The 13,316-nt window shown below is 38.1% G+C and overlaps 1 protein-coding gene across 1 annotated transcript in view; it reads right to left on the bottom strand.

The window, feature by feature from the left end:
- LOC118213044 (atrial natriuretic peptide receptor 2) overlaps window positions 1–13,316 on the bottom strand; it is a 68,665-nt gene that overhangs the window by 38,376 nt on the left and 16,973 nt on the right. Inside the window, exons 5-7 of the mRNA XM_035391652.1 lie at window positions 11,864–11,958; window positions 9,194–9,329; window positions 6,668–6,752 (exon numbers count right to left, since the gene is read on the bottom strand). Of these exons, the coding sequence (XP_035247543.1) occupies window positions 6,668–6,752; window positions 9,194–9,329; window positions 11,864–11,958 (316 nt within the window). The remainder of the gene's footprint in view (window positions 1–6,667; window positions 6,753–9,193; window positions 9,330–11,863; window positions 11,959–13,316) is intronic.

Genomic DNA, 13,316 nt, shown 5'->3' with positions numbered 1-13,316 from the left:
CCATGCTCTTTGGATTTTACTTCCAAAACACAGTCAAGACAGGATTTCTACAGTCACAGATATTAATAAACTAAAAAATGTAATATTCGTTTTAATCCCTTATTCAAAATTGAGGATGACATAAATAGCCATTTTGATTGAACCAAAATCCCACTGCGGCTCTGTTGAAGGTGCTAATATTTCAGCAGCATTAATGATCACTTATTGTCCTATGTAGTCAAACAAGTCATTAGCTGCTGTTAGATAAGGTAAGCTATTTAATAATTTTTAAAAACATATTTTCCTGAGTCATAGTAATGAGGAACAGATGAGGATCAGATGTTAAGAAAAATATGTTTTTCAACAGTGGATCAATCAGTTGTGCTGACTAATATGAGGAGGCCATCTTGCATGGAAAGATCTCTGCTGTTGTTTCATCCTGGTAGGCAGCACAACACAAGTTTTTCAGTTTTCTGATTTTCTCCACTAATGGCATATATACGGTATTGATTAAGTCTAGACTGAAGAGCCATTTAGCAATTTGTTGATTTAATTGAGAAGTTTGAGTCACTATGTCAAAGTAATAATCAAGCTCAACTCCCTGCTCACCAGCATTTATCTGACAGCATGCTATAATCTCCAAAAAATTATTTGTATGCACTGCACTAATTAATTTGACAAAAGTAATTTTAGTAAGGATGCTGGAGAGATATTCATACTTTTCTCATAAAGCTCCTACCTCATTTAGAATATGATCAAATAATATTTCTGTAAAACCGGAATGCTAATGAGAGTCCATGTGCTAACAAGAGATGAGCATTCAACCTCATTACATTACCTCCCCCCCCCCCCCCCCCCCCCCCCCCCCCCCCCCCCCCCCCCTTAATTCCATATACTGTGATCATTATCCTGTGTCTACAAAAACTACAAACCTTATTATACAGAAGGATCTCAGAAAGCCCGGCTGCCTCCACCAGTCACCATCACCGTGGCAACAAGAAAAATCCTCTCAAAATGCCTCAAATAGATGGTATGAAGCAAAAATGTACTGATTCCAGAGGAGGTGAGCAACAGCACAGCGAAAAAAGGACTGTTAATATTCCAGCCAACTACGCCATCATACGCATTACAAACTGGACTTACGGTGCTTAAAATTGATAGAGATGGCAACCTAATTCTTCCAAACCAGCAAGGAAAGAAGATAATAACGTGCTATGGTGTAGTAATGGGTTTCTAGCACTTCAGAGCATGTGGGTTTGCAGTTAGGAAGAATACTTAGTGAGGTTCCCTGTATTTTTATGTGGTTCTATTTCTGGCCTGTTTGTGCACGACAGTGTGGGCTTCATTTCATATCTGTTTGCACATTTCAAGACAGCAATAAAAATAACTTTTATACATTGATTTCTGACCCCTGTGTGAAGGAGAAGAAAACACCCAATAACTACCATAACAGATAAATACCACATAAATATTTTGCGCATATTTGCACCAAATCCATTAAAATCACAACACTTTATCAGAGCAATGGTGGAATGCAGAACAGTACCAGAAGGTCTTTCATATTCAAATCTATATAATTACATTAATCTTATTTATCCTTACTTTAATGTAACACATCAAAGAGTGAGGTATACAAGCCTGAAATCAGCATGTAATACGATTTCATTAATGATGCCAAAAATGTTTGGACCTTAAAATTATTAATGCCAGTACAATCAAACAACCCCTTTAAATATCTTTAAACCATTGTCCACCCTGGTAGACATATGAAATGCACTATATAACTGAATAAAATATTTTGTTTCTTTTAATATTTCATTGTATTGCTTTATTTAGAAGACTTCAGGCCAGGCATTGGCCTGGGCTGGTGTGCCAGAATGGAAATGTCATTTCATTGCTGGGGTGCAGTACAACATTTCAGGGCAGGAAACTCCATTAAACAAAGTCTTAAAAAAACATATTTTTCTATTTAAAGGCACTCATTTTGGAAGCCACTGGCAGCTCAGACTGCAAAGTGTTGCACTCCACACTGGGCCCATTGTTTCATCAGTCCCATATGTGAATGCCTTCCCCTGGACACACCCCCCCCCCCCCCTCCCCTCCCCTCCATTAAAATCTCAAATCGCTGTTTCTGTTTAAACACCGCTCCACACCGACCGCAGATCCAAGTCTCATACACCGTCATTGTTTTATTAATAAGCAATGTCAAGAATGCGAAACTCTAGACACGGGTAAAACTTATGAAATATTTATTAAGGAGCAGCAAGTGTGCCCTCTGCCCTGTGCCAAAGTGTACTTCATGTGTCCCTTCATGGGGAAAAAATATGGCTCTTTCCTTTGTTTGATTATATTTCATTTTATACATGACATATGGGGCAGAGCTACAAATAAGTTAATGGATAGTATTAATCTGCATTACATAAATATTAGTCTTGAAATGGTTTATGTGGTTTTTAACTGTGTCCAAGGTGCAAGGTGTGCTTTTAATATCATATCTTGGCTTTTCTGTCCATAAAGCGTATTTCAGGGCAGATGAAAATGGTTTTTAATTGTTTAGGCTGCAATGGTAGTAAAGAGGCAGGCAAAGTGATACTGTGTCCCTGGAAGCAATAAGACTTCACTGTACGTGAGTAATAGGCTCTCTTTACACTAGCAATTCATCACAGCCCTACAGTGGCTTCAGCCTTACCATTCAAATCCCTCAAGGCATTTACATTTTCTCAAGGCCTGTACATCTGGGCATTTTTGTCTATTTACATTACACCACATGCGGCACACATCTATGCGAGAACTGCACTACATACGCACACTCAGTGGAATTGCATGCATATTTTGTGACGTTAGCTAACATGTCGGTTAGCACAAGTAAAAAGTTAGGGAAGCCGGTTCACCAGATACGATGTGCGAGCAGTTCACCTGACAGTTCAGACTAATGGCAGTCAAGGTTTACGATGTTTTATGGCACAGGGAGAAGGGCATAAATCTCCCACCGTTAGACCCATGCTAGCAACTGTAAAAGGTCTGATATATATATTTTTTTTAATTTCCTTGTCCCTTTCTCAAATGTTTTGGCTGGACTAACCCAAAACTGGCAACAACATTTCCAGTTATTATATTCACAGAGACAGACAGTCAGGACTGGATTCAATCAATGTTTCTTCTGAACTTTGACTCATAATAAAGTGAAAGTGGTCATTTCACAAACAGCTTGATGAGTTTGAAAATAACTATTTTGGTAGTCAATACTAATACCAGTAAAATTCCACAATTCTTGATACCTAATTCAATACCACAGTAAAAAAAGAAATCCCATGTACTCTTCTTCATTAACCCTATGGTGTAAGATCATAAATATGTGATCTTAAAAGTAAGTGCTTGTTTATGGTCAGCTGCACCAAACAGTTCTGTCACACCCTGAATATAAACAGCAAAAGCTCCAGTAGAAGTGGAATTCATTTCATATTAAAAGTCATATATTTTCTGAAGTCTTCGACACGTTGACAGTGGCCAAGCTATATGAGTTCACCATTCACCATACTGAATGTTCAGCCACATCAAGGTAAATCAAACACAAGCATGGATTCCACTCAATTGTTCCTAGAATACCAAAACATATCTACAATCAAAAAGAAACATTTCAAATGTGCAATTTTACTGCCCCTCCAAGTCAAATTGTTCAACATTGTTGAATGTGTGAACTCACATCTATACAGCAGTGACCTGGGTAGAAGAACCAGGACTCAGAATCTTAATTTTAACAATTCAATCTATTTATGCTCTTATAAACTCTTCATTTCAACTTTGCGGAAATGCAAAAAAACCTGGCACAGCTTGAAAAGGTAAGGTAAGAAGCACAGATGTTGGTTGAATCCTATGAGTCTTGTTGTAGAGAAGGTGGGTTCTGGGTGATAGTGAGAGCAAGGGCAATGAGTCACATAGGACTGTCTGGTCTGTCATATGTGAATGCTAAGGGCAGCTCCCACACAAATGCTTGACGCTCTAGTGAGCACCATGACATTTACCATACTCATCATGAAAAGATCTTATTACAGTGCTGTTAATCAGAGCCTTCATAGCCGCTGCATAAAATGTGCAACCACAAATAAGCACCTGTGCTTTTAACAAGACGTAAAGTAGCTTCAGAGAAGACAAAAATATTGACTTTCTTCAACACATTTATTTACTGGCTACTAAAAACACGTAGCATGGCATGCTGTACTATATCCACAATTGCGCAATATGCCAAAGCATTTTTTAAATACTTGAGGATGTATTATAAATGGTTGGGACTGCATGTTCTGGGTGTATCCGAGATTGCAGTTTAAAGGGGGAGGTTTTTAACTGTTTATCTTGATCAGACTGAATTGCCTGTCAGAGTCTACACTTAATTGCGGGGAGTTCCACCTTTCTGATGCACAGAGGAAAACTTTAACTTAAATACAAAAATTGCTCTTATTCTAAGGTTCTATTGCACTTGGCACTGCATCAGCCAACATCAAATAATCATGCTTTATTATTAGTACAATTAAAACTAGACTTATTTGGTTCACAGACAAACTTTTAAATCATTAGTTTTGGCCTGTCTAAGCAACCCAAGAGGTACATTTTTGCTTTGAACATTATCTTCCCACAAACTGTAGGCCAGTCCACTTGGCAGAATGCTGCTTCAAGGCCCCTCTCCAAAGCTCCAGACCATCACATTGTGAAAGACATAGTCCAGAGACTGTTCAACATGTACTTTGAGCATTTGCTGTGATATCAACATTTTGCAATGGTAGAGACAAGCAAACAGGAGAAGGACAGTCCAAAGCGACAGAGAGCTGCACAAGACCAACCCAATCACCATAAATTCATAAAGGCTCCATTTCCACAAGTGTCCACTAAGTGAGCCACAAAGGAGCGCACATCACAAGCAAAATTATACAATTCATACTGACTAGCTGATGCTTGCGGTCCACCTGGTGTCATATGGTGATTGGGAGTGGGTAATCACAAATTAAACTGTGCTCCCAGGCTAGGCTGAGTGACACTTGTCCCAGAAAAAATCCTCCCAGCACTTTTCATTCTATTAATGCAAGTACTATCGTTACCGACTTGCCATGCAAATGGAAGAAGACAGTTTTTTTGTGTTCTGCGCTTAATATTTCTCCTTCCAAGGTACATTTGAGTGCCCGTACAAGACACTTCAGTGTTCTTATTTTGAAATAACTAAAGGGTGACAAATATGATATTATCAATGTTCCACAACAGGGAGTGAAGAGGCCTCGGATGTTTTTGTGCAATTTATCAAGGTCAGAGTGAATTGCCTGTCATAGGCTTGATTTAACTGCAGGGAGCTGGACTTCCCAGACCCAACTTAACACTTAAAGACCCACAGAGAATGTGGTATTCATTTTTCACAGGCTCTATTTAACCTTCTGCATAAAAAAAGAGAGTTCAGAAAGACAAAGTGAAACAAAACGCCTGGTCACAAATCTTATCAGGTATAACAAACCACAACAGAGCTGGATGTATCTAATATTTTACAATTCTTATATTTTCCAATATCAACTATGCATTCCATTTTCTTTAAAAACAATACAACTCTCAATAGGCCTTTTTTTTGGGGGGGGGGGGGGGGTTGTTTCTCTGTTTATTAGTTCCTCCAAATTAAATACCAGATGCTGCCAATTGTTGTCAGTGAAAAACAGGCCTCTCTTCCATCATATCTCCTGCAGTACTGCATAGAATACAGTGTAATTTATTCACTAGCTCACAGCTGAGAGCGGCACAGGAGAGCGTGGGCCCCAGCTGCAGCGTTCCTGGTGTGCAGGTGTGGGTTACACAGTGGAAACCTGAGAGCCAATCTATAAAAAAACACTCTCTGTGTGGCAGATCTGCATTTACATTTGAACAATTTAGCAAATCACCTTATCCAGAGTGATTCACACAGCTTTCACATTCAGCATAGTAAACTATTTATACAGGTGGATACTTATTGAAACAATTCAGGTTAAACACCTTACATGAGGGTACAATGGCAGCATCCCACCTGGGAATCAAATCTATAGCCTTGGAGTTTGAAGCCCAGTTGCCTAACCATTATGTTACACTACCAACCTTTTACAAACACATTTAATTGTTCAAGGTTATAAGAACTTGTCATTTCAAGACACAACATCTGTTTATACTAGTGGGCACATATAAACCGGCACAGAATCAAGTGGGGTGGGAACAATTCCAATTATGTCTTTTTTTGCACAAATTCACCATGTGACTTTGAAGAGAACTGACAGGAAGCGTATCTGTGTTGCCATGCAGACAGGAAACTACTTTGATTGGTTATCGTACCTTAGCAACTACCACAGGTTAACAGCAGCGCAGTTTCAGTAGTAACAATACCACTGAAATATCACACTGGCACCTATAGCCTTCAGTTCCCCATATGACCTGCTTGAGAAAACGTGTTAATTCTAATTTATTTGGCCTGGATTCAATCAACATTGCCCATAACCTTGACCATTGTATTCTGGCTGAACTCATCTAACAGTTTTGCTGAAGATAAAAACTAAAACTTATCTTAAACTGTTTATCAAAGTTCATCCAAAATGTTCACCTAGTTGTTTAGATCCAGACTCTATATTTGAAGGCACTATGAATTTATGATGCAAATTCAATCGCATTGTTTTGCAAAGTAAAAAACACTCACCTGTAAATGAGAAAACTTGAAATCCCAAATATTATAAGTGCAAGCCCAGATCCCACAGCCACAATCCCAAGAACAGGTAACTGATCTACGGAAAAAGAACACAAAAAGGTTTTTAAAATGTTTTGGTACAATGTATTTTTTAAAGAGCCAATGGTACACAACCCTGAAGTCAATGGCTCACCAAGACAAAATTAAGAAATGTAATTTCATGTCATTTTTATGAGTTCATTCATTTTTTGTCTTTCCAATGATTTTACACATATTGCATGCCACCTCACTGTGAGACAGTGCACATGGGTATTTGCTCATAGGTAAATTCCCTCCCTATTCTCTCCTGTGTCCAACCATAAAATGAAAAATGCTTAGCAACATAATATAGGAAATAAGTAGTATGAGGGAAGTTACTGGGGAAATTTCACATTGTGTTTTAATTTCTTGCCTTTCTTCTGAAAAAGAGAGCACATGTGAACTGCTGTCCCTTTGGAAAACAGGTATTAGCTGTATACTCAAATTCAAATGACATTTTCAATTATGACAGAACACAAAATGAACACTGAGCTGACCACGAGGTAGAAGAACACACAGAACTTAAACTAAAGCATAACAAGTATTTGCAATCCAAAGAACAATTCTGTTTAATTTGGCATAATTTGAAAATGTTTAGAACCATCACAGGTTGGAAGCTCTAGAATAATGACAGTTATGCAGCATTTGGGTTATATGCTGTGACATACTACTTGCTTTCCTTAAAAAGATAATTTAATATCACAGACAAATTTATTTGTTGTGAAACATTCCCAGTATTTTTCTGAGCATTGTTTTGGAGGCAATTTCCTCGACATTTCCTCGGGAAATCTATCACTCATGCATAAAATAAGAAATGACAATTTTTGAAAGTCTGAAAGTCAATAAACAGCATGGTCTATGCTGTCATATTTGCAGAATTCATCACCCAGAGAAAAAAATAAAAGGACAGTTTTTTAGTATCCAATTATGTTAATTAAATCAAGCCCTACTGGTGGGCAGGATACTGGAAAAAAACAAACAAAAAAAAATATGCCACATCCTACACATACTTACCAATGTACAATTAGCCCCCTATTGTGAAGCACACAATGACATTCAAGATAATTTTTTTCTAAAATAATGCCATAGGGTAAAAGGAGGCTGCAATTAAATTCCATTTTCCTGAAAGTTTTAACAGGTGTTCCATGAACTAAAACAACTCTCCCCGTTTCTCCTAGACTAAAAAATTATTTGTACGGCAAATAGCATTGTGGCTATATACTATAGCGTGTCTTAATTTAGAATACTTGAATATGAGTATATAATTAGCATCTCACTAGCATGACTCATTAGAAGCTGAATGAAGCAAGCATATGCAATCAATGATCACTTTAGACCTGGGGTGTTCAATCATATCCAAAAAGGCCAGATGTGCCTGCAGGTTTTTGTTAAAGCCCAGCATTAAGACACCAGATTCTACTTATCAAGGTCTTGATTGAATACCATGATTAGTTAATTAGCTGTCGCATTGCTGGGCTAAAAGAAAAACCTGCTCCCACATCGGCCTTTTTGGGTAAGACTGAACACCCTTGCTTTCACCAAAGCATGGTATCAGCTCAGTCTGGTTAAAGAGTTGGGACCATATTTATTAGATGTTCCTAAAGTTACAATAAGCCACCTTGTAAAGCTAAAAAAAGCTTGCTCACATGAACACAGTTTTAGGGATTGAAGATTTATAAACATTACTGTATATTTATGCCACCTTATTTTCCTTTCTCTTGCCCAATACAAGCTGGGATAAGCTCCAGCACCCCCCGTGATCCTGGCCAAGATAACCAGGTATAGATAATGAATGGATGCCACTTCATTCTAATAGCGCATGCATTATAAATTTAATAAATTGGTGCATTAATATCATCACATCATTCTAGGCAGGAGTACTGTATCAGTATTTCTGCATTTTCTGCACCTAAGCATGCTCTAGGTCACAGTTTTTCTTTTAAAGTCTATGGCTATTCTTACTTTAACTTACTTTTTACATTAATTCGCCTATTACTAATTAATTTAGCTATTATTCAACCCTCAGTAATTCCAGTCATCTTTAATTAGATTTAAATGAGCTTATTTTAACAAAAGCGAAGCCTAGGAAATCATAAAATAACTTGTCTGCATGACTAGCCTGCCAGATTTATTATAAATAAGAAAATATATTTCACTTGTGTAACATGAAGTATTGACTGTTCTAGCAAATGGCTTGCTGTTCATCAGGCAATGTTTGTATTTTAAATGTAAAAAGGTCTGTAAATTAAAAACATTGTCAATGCTCATGCCTTTCACAAATCACAGTTCATCACCTTATTTATCACTGACACAGGTCATAGATTTTCCAGTAAAAGAGGTACATTTAGGCCATCACAACTAGATTCGTCACAGAGCTCTCAGGGCAAAAGAATGCTTCAGAGCACATGGAAGAAATTCAGCTGAAGTTTAAAATGTACTTTTATTTTTATCAGTACCTACCTTCACTACAGAAGGGGTCATCCATAGAAAACACACAAGGTGGATTATCCAGCGGTGGGCTCCCTTTTGGCCATTGAATTTTCTCGGTCTCTGACCAGACAATTTCCTTATTTGTTCCATTATAATACGCCACGATCTGTGTGGAAAAGAAAAGGTGACTTTAATAATTGTCCTCCCATTTCTACAATCCTTCAGACAGGAACAGCTTCACCGACACAGTTTGGCAAGCTATTTTGTTAATAGCCAAACTCATCAACCTGCGCCTCTCTGATTGATGACAACTAGGAATTAGGGAATGCTTAGAGACAAGCTAAGGGATGGTTTTGTGGAATTAATACAATGAGCACTGGCTCAACAACTGTAACCAACTGTATTCCTGGACACAACTTGTCATGTAATGTATAGCTCATTCTCCATTGGTAGTATGGGCAATACATTAAAGATCTGTGCTGATTTTCAGACCATGGTTCAATGATCAAAAGGCTGTAATAGTGATGGATATAACCCATCTGCTGCTGTCATGGCCAAGTTAACAATGGGTAAGGCAGCCATGACCACCTGTCCAATAGGAGCAATCCCTTGCAGATGTACAGTTTCTAGAATCACAAAGATCAGCGTTCTCCCCCTGTCCTGGGATCCCTAGGCCAATCAATCATCCCCCAGTGTTGAGTGCTCTGACTTAAAATGGGCCACCATACATTGGTGATGATGTAGGTGAGCTTACCCACAAGTGCTTCTTCATCCTGAAAGCCAAAATATAAATATAATCCATAGCTACTCTCAGATGGGATAGGGCAGTGGTCTACAGGTTTTGTACAAAACCAAATTTTAATTGGACAGAGGATCGTAGATCTCCAAAACCACGATTATCTTTACTTCGGTTACACTATACACACAGAACAGAACATCAGCCTCTGTGACTGCTTCCCTTAATTCAGCAGGACCACAGAAGATGTTCCAAAGCATCAGGGTCCATGCCGCTATCGCCCTTTCCTCCTTTTCTACATTCTGTGTGATAAAAGCTCACATTCTAGCCAGATCTCGTCTACTTCCATCCATTAGTTGTGCTGAAAGGAGGGTCAGATACAAGGCCATAGTTACCTTGCCTCGCCTACTTTTCTAGGTCTGGATATGTCGCTGATTTTAAGGTGAAAACAAACACCGACAGAACCAGTGGCTCTTCAAAGGAACGAGTGAATATCACCGACCTGGAGGGTATAAACTATACCTTTCCTGATGTCACAGACCCCTAATCCCTCCTTTAAGGTAGCATCAAAAATTCAACAGTTCCTGAGTTCCTTTAAGGGTATCTAAGTGTACTTGATAGGATAAAATGGGACATTAATGAAATATCAATATTCATTGAATTATTATTGCTTAAGGGGCAGCAACTTATATTATTTTTCTACTTAAACTTACTTCTACTTAAACTAAACATGAGCAAACTTCATACTGGAAAATAATAAAGCCTTGCTGGCAAGCAGTTAAACATTTAAACAGCAGTTGCTTTTAATTATATACATGGCAACAGACTCTAACAAAGTTTTTGGGTTTAAAAGTACTTATTATTCAATTTGTGGGAATAGAATTTCCAAGTACATGGTAATGTAATTACAGCACAGTACAACATATGGCTTGAGTTATGCTGTTGTCATTAATGTGTTGTTTTTGGTAATTATCATTTTTATTTATTGTCACTATGCTTGTTTGAAATTCAAAGTGACTCATTAAAAATCTTTAAAAATAGCAATGCATTTCAGAAGGTTTTGTGTTTGCCACATAAATCTTTTAAAAACATATTTAAGTGGAACTATTGCCACATTTTCAGTAAAGCGGTCAACATAACTTTAAACCATGTAAAGTCTTCAGCAAAACAGTACAATTGCTGCAAAACTACATTTTATTTGGCAAAATAGGATGGTTTTTGGAAACACTATGTTGAAGAAATGTAGAAAATAAAGACATCAGAAAGGCACATCATAGTATGAAGAAAGGGAGATAAGGGAAAAAAGTAAATTCACTTTCACAAGTGTATATATTTAACTGTGGCACTGTTGCAGAACTGCTACGGAATCATGATTTACAGAAGGAAAAGACACCCAATCGATATGTTGCTCACTGTATTACATTCTCTAAAGGCTTCACCAGGTGTGCATACAGTGTCAGCATTTGAGAGTAGGTGTTGAATGCAGGTTCATTTATTGTAATCCACTGTATCACAGAAAGTCAGATGTTTAAAAAACAGAAAATATTTGGCTGTACTAACCATAAACACTGTCATACCAAATAACCGCAAGACTACAAAACGGAATCTGGATAGAATTTGAAATAAGGAGCCCCTCTGATTCAATTCTTTTGCAGCCCTAAAGGCATGGCTAATCAGAGGAAAACCTTAAATTGCAGACAGGATAGCTCCTTTGCGTAAATTTATACTGAAAACATGAAAACTTCCAGGGGTGGGCTGCTCATGAAAAACAACCATCAAATTACCATGTATTCACTTTCAATACTGATTTCATATTCCAGTCTTTTCATTCGGTCTTTTCTTGAATAAAACATTGGGGGATGAAACATTTGCAAATAGGGGCCTAATGAAGTCAAGCATAAACAGAAAAATGGTGGGTTTCTTTTATAAAAAAAATACTGATCATTAGTAGATGACAGACTTACGCCGTATTGTCCGGTTTTGTGATTTGTCATGGCCCACAGGTTGAAATCAATGTCCCTGTCATTGTTTTTGTCTGTGCTTACAAGGCCTGTGACACCTAAAACCAAGGAAAAGGTCTTATTAGGCTGCAACCATCACATGCACCACATCTACAGTATGACAGAGCAAGCCAGACAGTAGTCGCTTTCACACACAGAACATAGAACATTGGCATATTAACTGTTCCAGAAATCTAGTGGCTTCTGATTTTCACACAACTAAGGGCTATCCAGGATTTTACTGGATTGACAAATCCACACATGACGAAGCCACCTTTTCCACGTATTATTTATTTAGTGTATGTGCTCCATTTACTTTATTATTTTCTGCAGTAGATGCAAAGAAATGCTATAGCTTGATGAATCTCTTGATCAAAAAGTTGAGTATTGCATGCTTAATCTGGCAATGCTATGACTTTGTTCACACTAATGTCAAACAGAGCATTTCCTTACTTGAGCAGGAAATTTGCTGAAGCAACTTTTCAGGAATTCATACTATGGCTTTCACAAAATGCACGACCCCTTAACGTTAAGTTCCAGGACACTGTCGGGTAAGGTTGAATGTGTGAAAGAGGTATTAAACAACTGACAACCCAGTGCTAATTTATGACTATTGTGGGCTCGCACTGCAAAATCCTGCCTTACCTAGGGAATTATTTTACATAGAAATCACAGCATCTCTTCATGGCGGCCATGTTAATACTCAGTGTAAGGTTACTGACAAGTTGCACAGGGACATTTGGGATGGGGGAGTTAATCACATTTTCTACCAGTGAGCTGTAGCTGTCAATATAGTGAATTGTGTAAAAACCAAACCCACTACATTAGCTAATGTAGTTTCAGAAAGTAGTGACAGTGAACATCCCCCCTATCCCCAATATGACTCCCCAAGGTTAGCGGGCTCTGAGTATTAATTTGAACAAATGCAGAGAATGCTGTGTTAAAACAATGACTAATGGGACAGGAATTCAACTACAGGTTGTGCAAAATCACATATTCTTAATAGCAAGGGTGTCCAATCTTATCCGAAATGGATGGTGTGGATGCAGGTTTTTGTTTTAGCCCAGCACTATGACACCCGATTGAACTAAGAAACTAATAATGGTCTTCATTTAAGACCTCAATAAGTAATATCAGGTGTCCTTGTGCTGCACTTAAAATAAAACCTGCACCCACATTGGCCCTTTCTGGATAACACCGGACATTTGTGTACATTTGCTTCTCTTTCAAAACCCCCCACCCCCACATACACAAAAAAATATTAATGTAAGTGGTCTGCTGGCAAAACGGAACGGTACTGAACTCAAACCAAAACTAGCAACAGAGCAAAGTCCAGTGATCACAAGGCTGGCAAGAAGCCATGTCTTTTCAGCAGCAACACTGATTGAAACAGAAGGGTGAACACACCTAAGGGGAT

This window comes from Anguilla anguilla, chromosome 14 (genome assembly GCF_013347855.1).
Source record: "Anguilla anguilla isolate fAngAng1 chromosome 14, fAngAng1.pri, whole genome shotgun sequence".
Taxonomy (NCBI): domain Eukaryota; kingdom Metazoa; phylum Chordata; class Actinopteri; order Anguilliformes; family Anguillidae; genus Anguilla; species Anguilla anguilla.
This window is presented reverse-complemented; position numbering and strand designations above follow the sequence as displayed.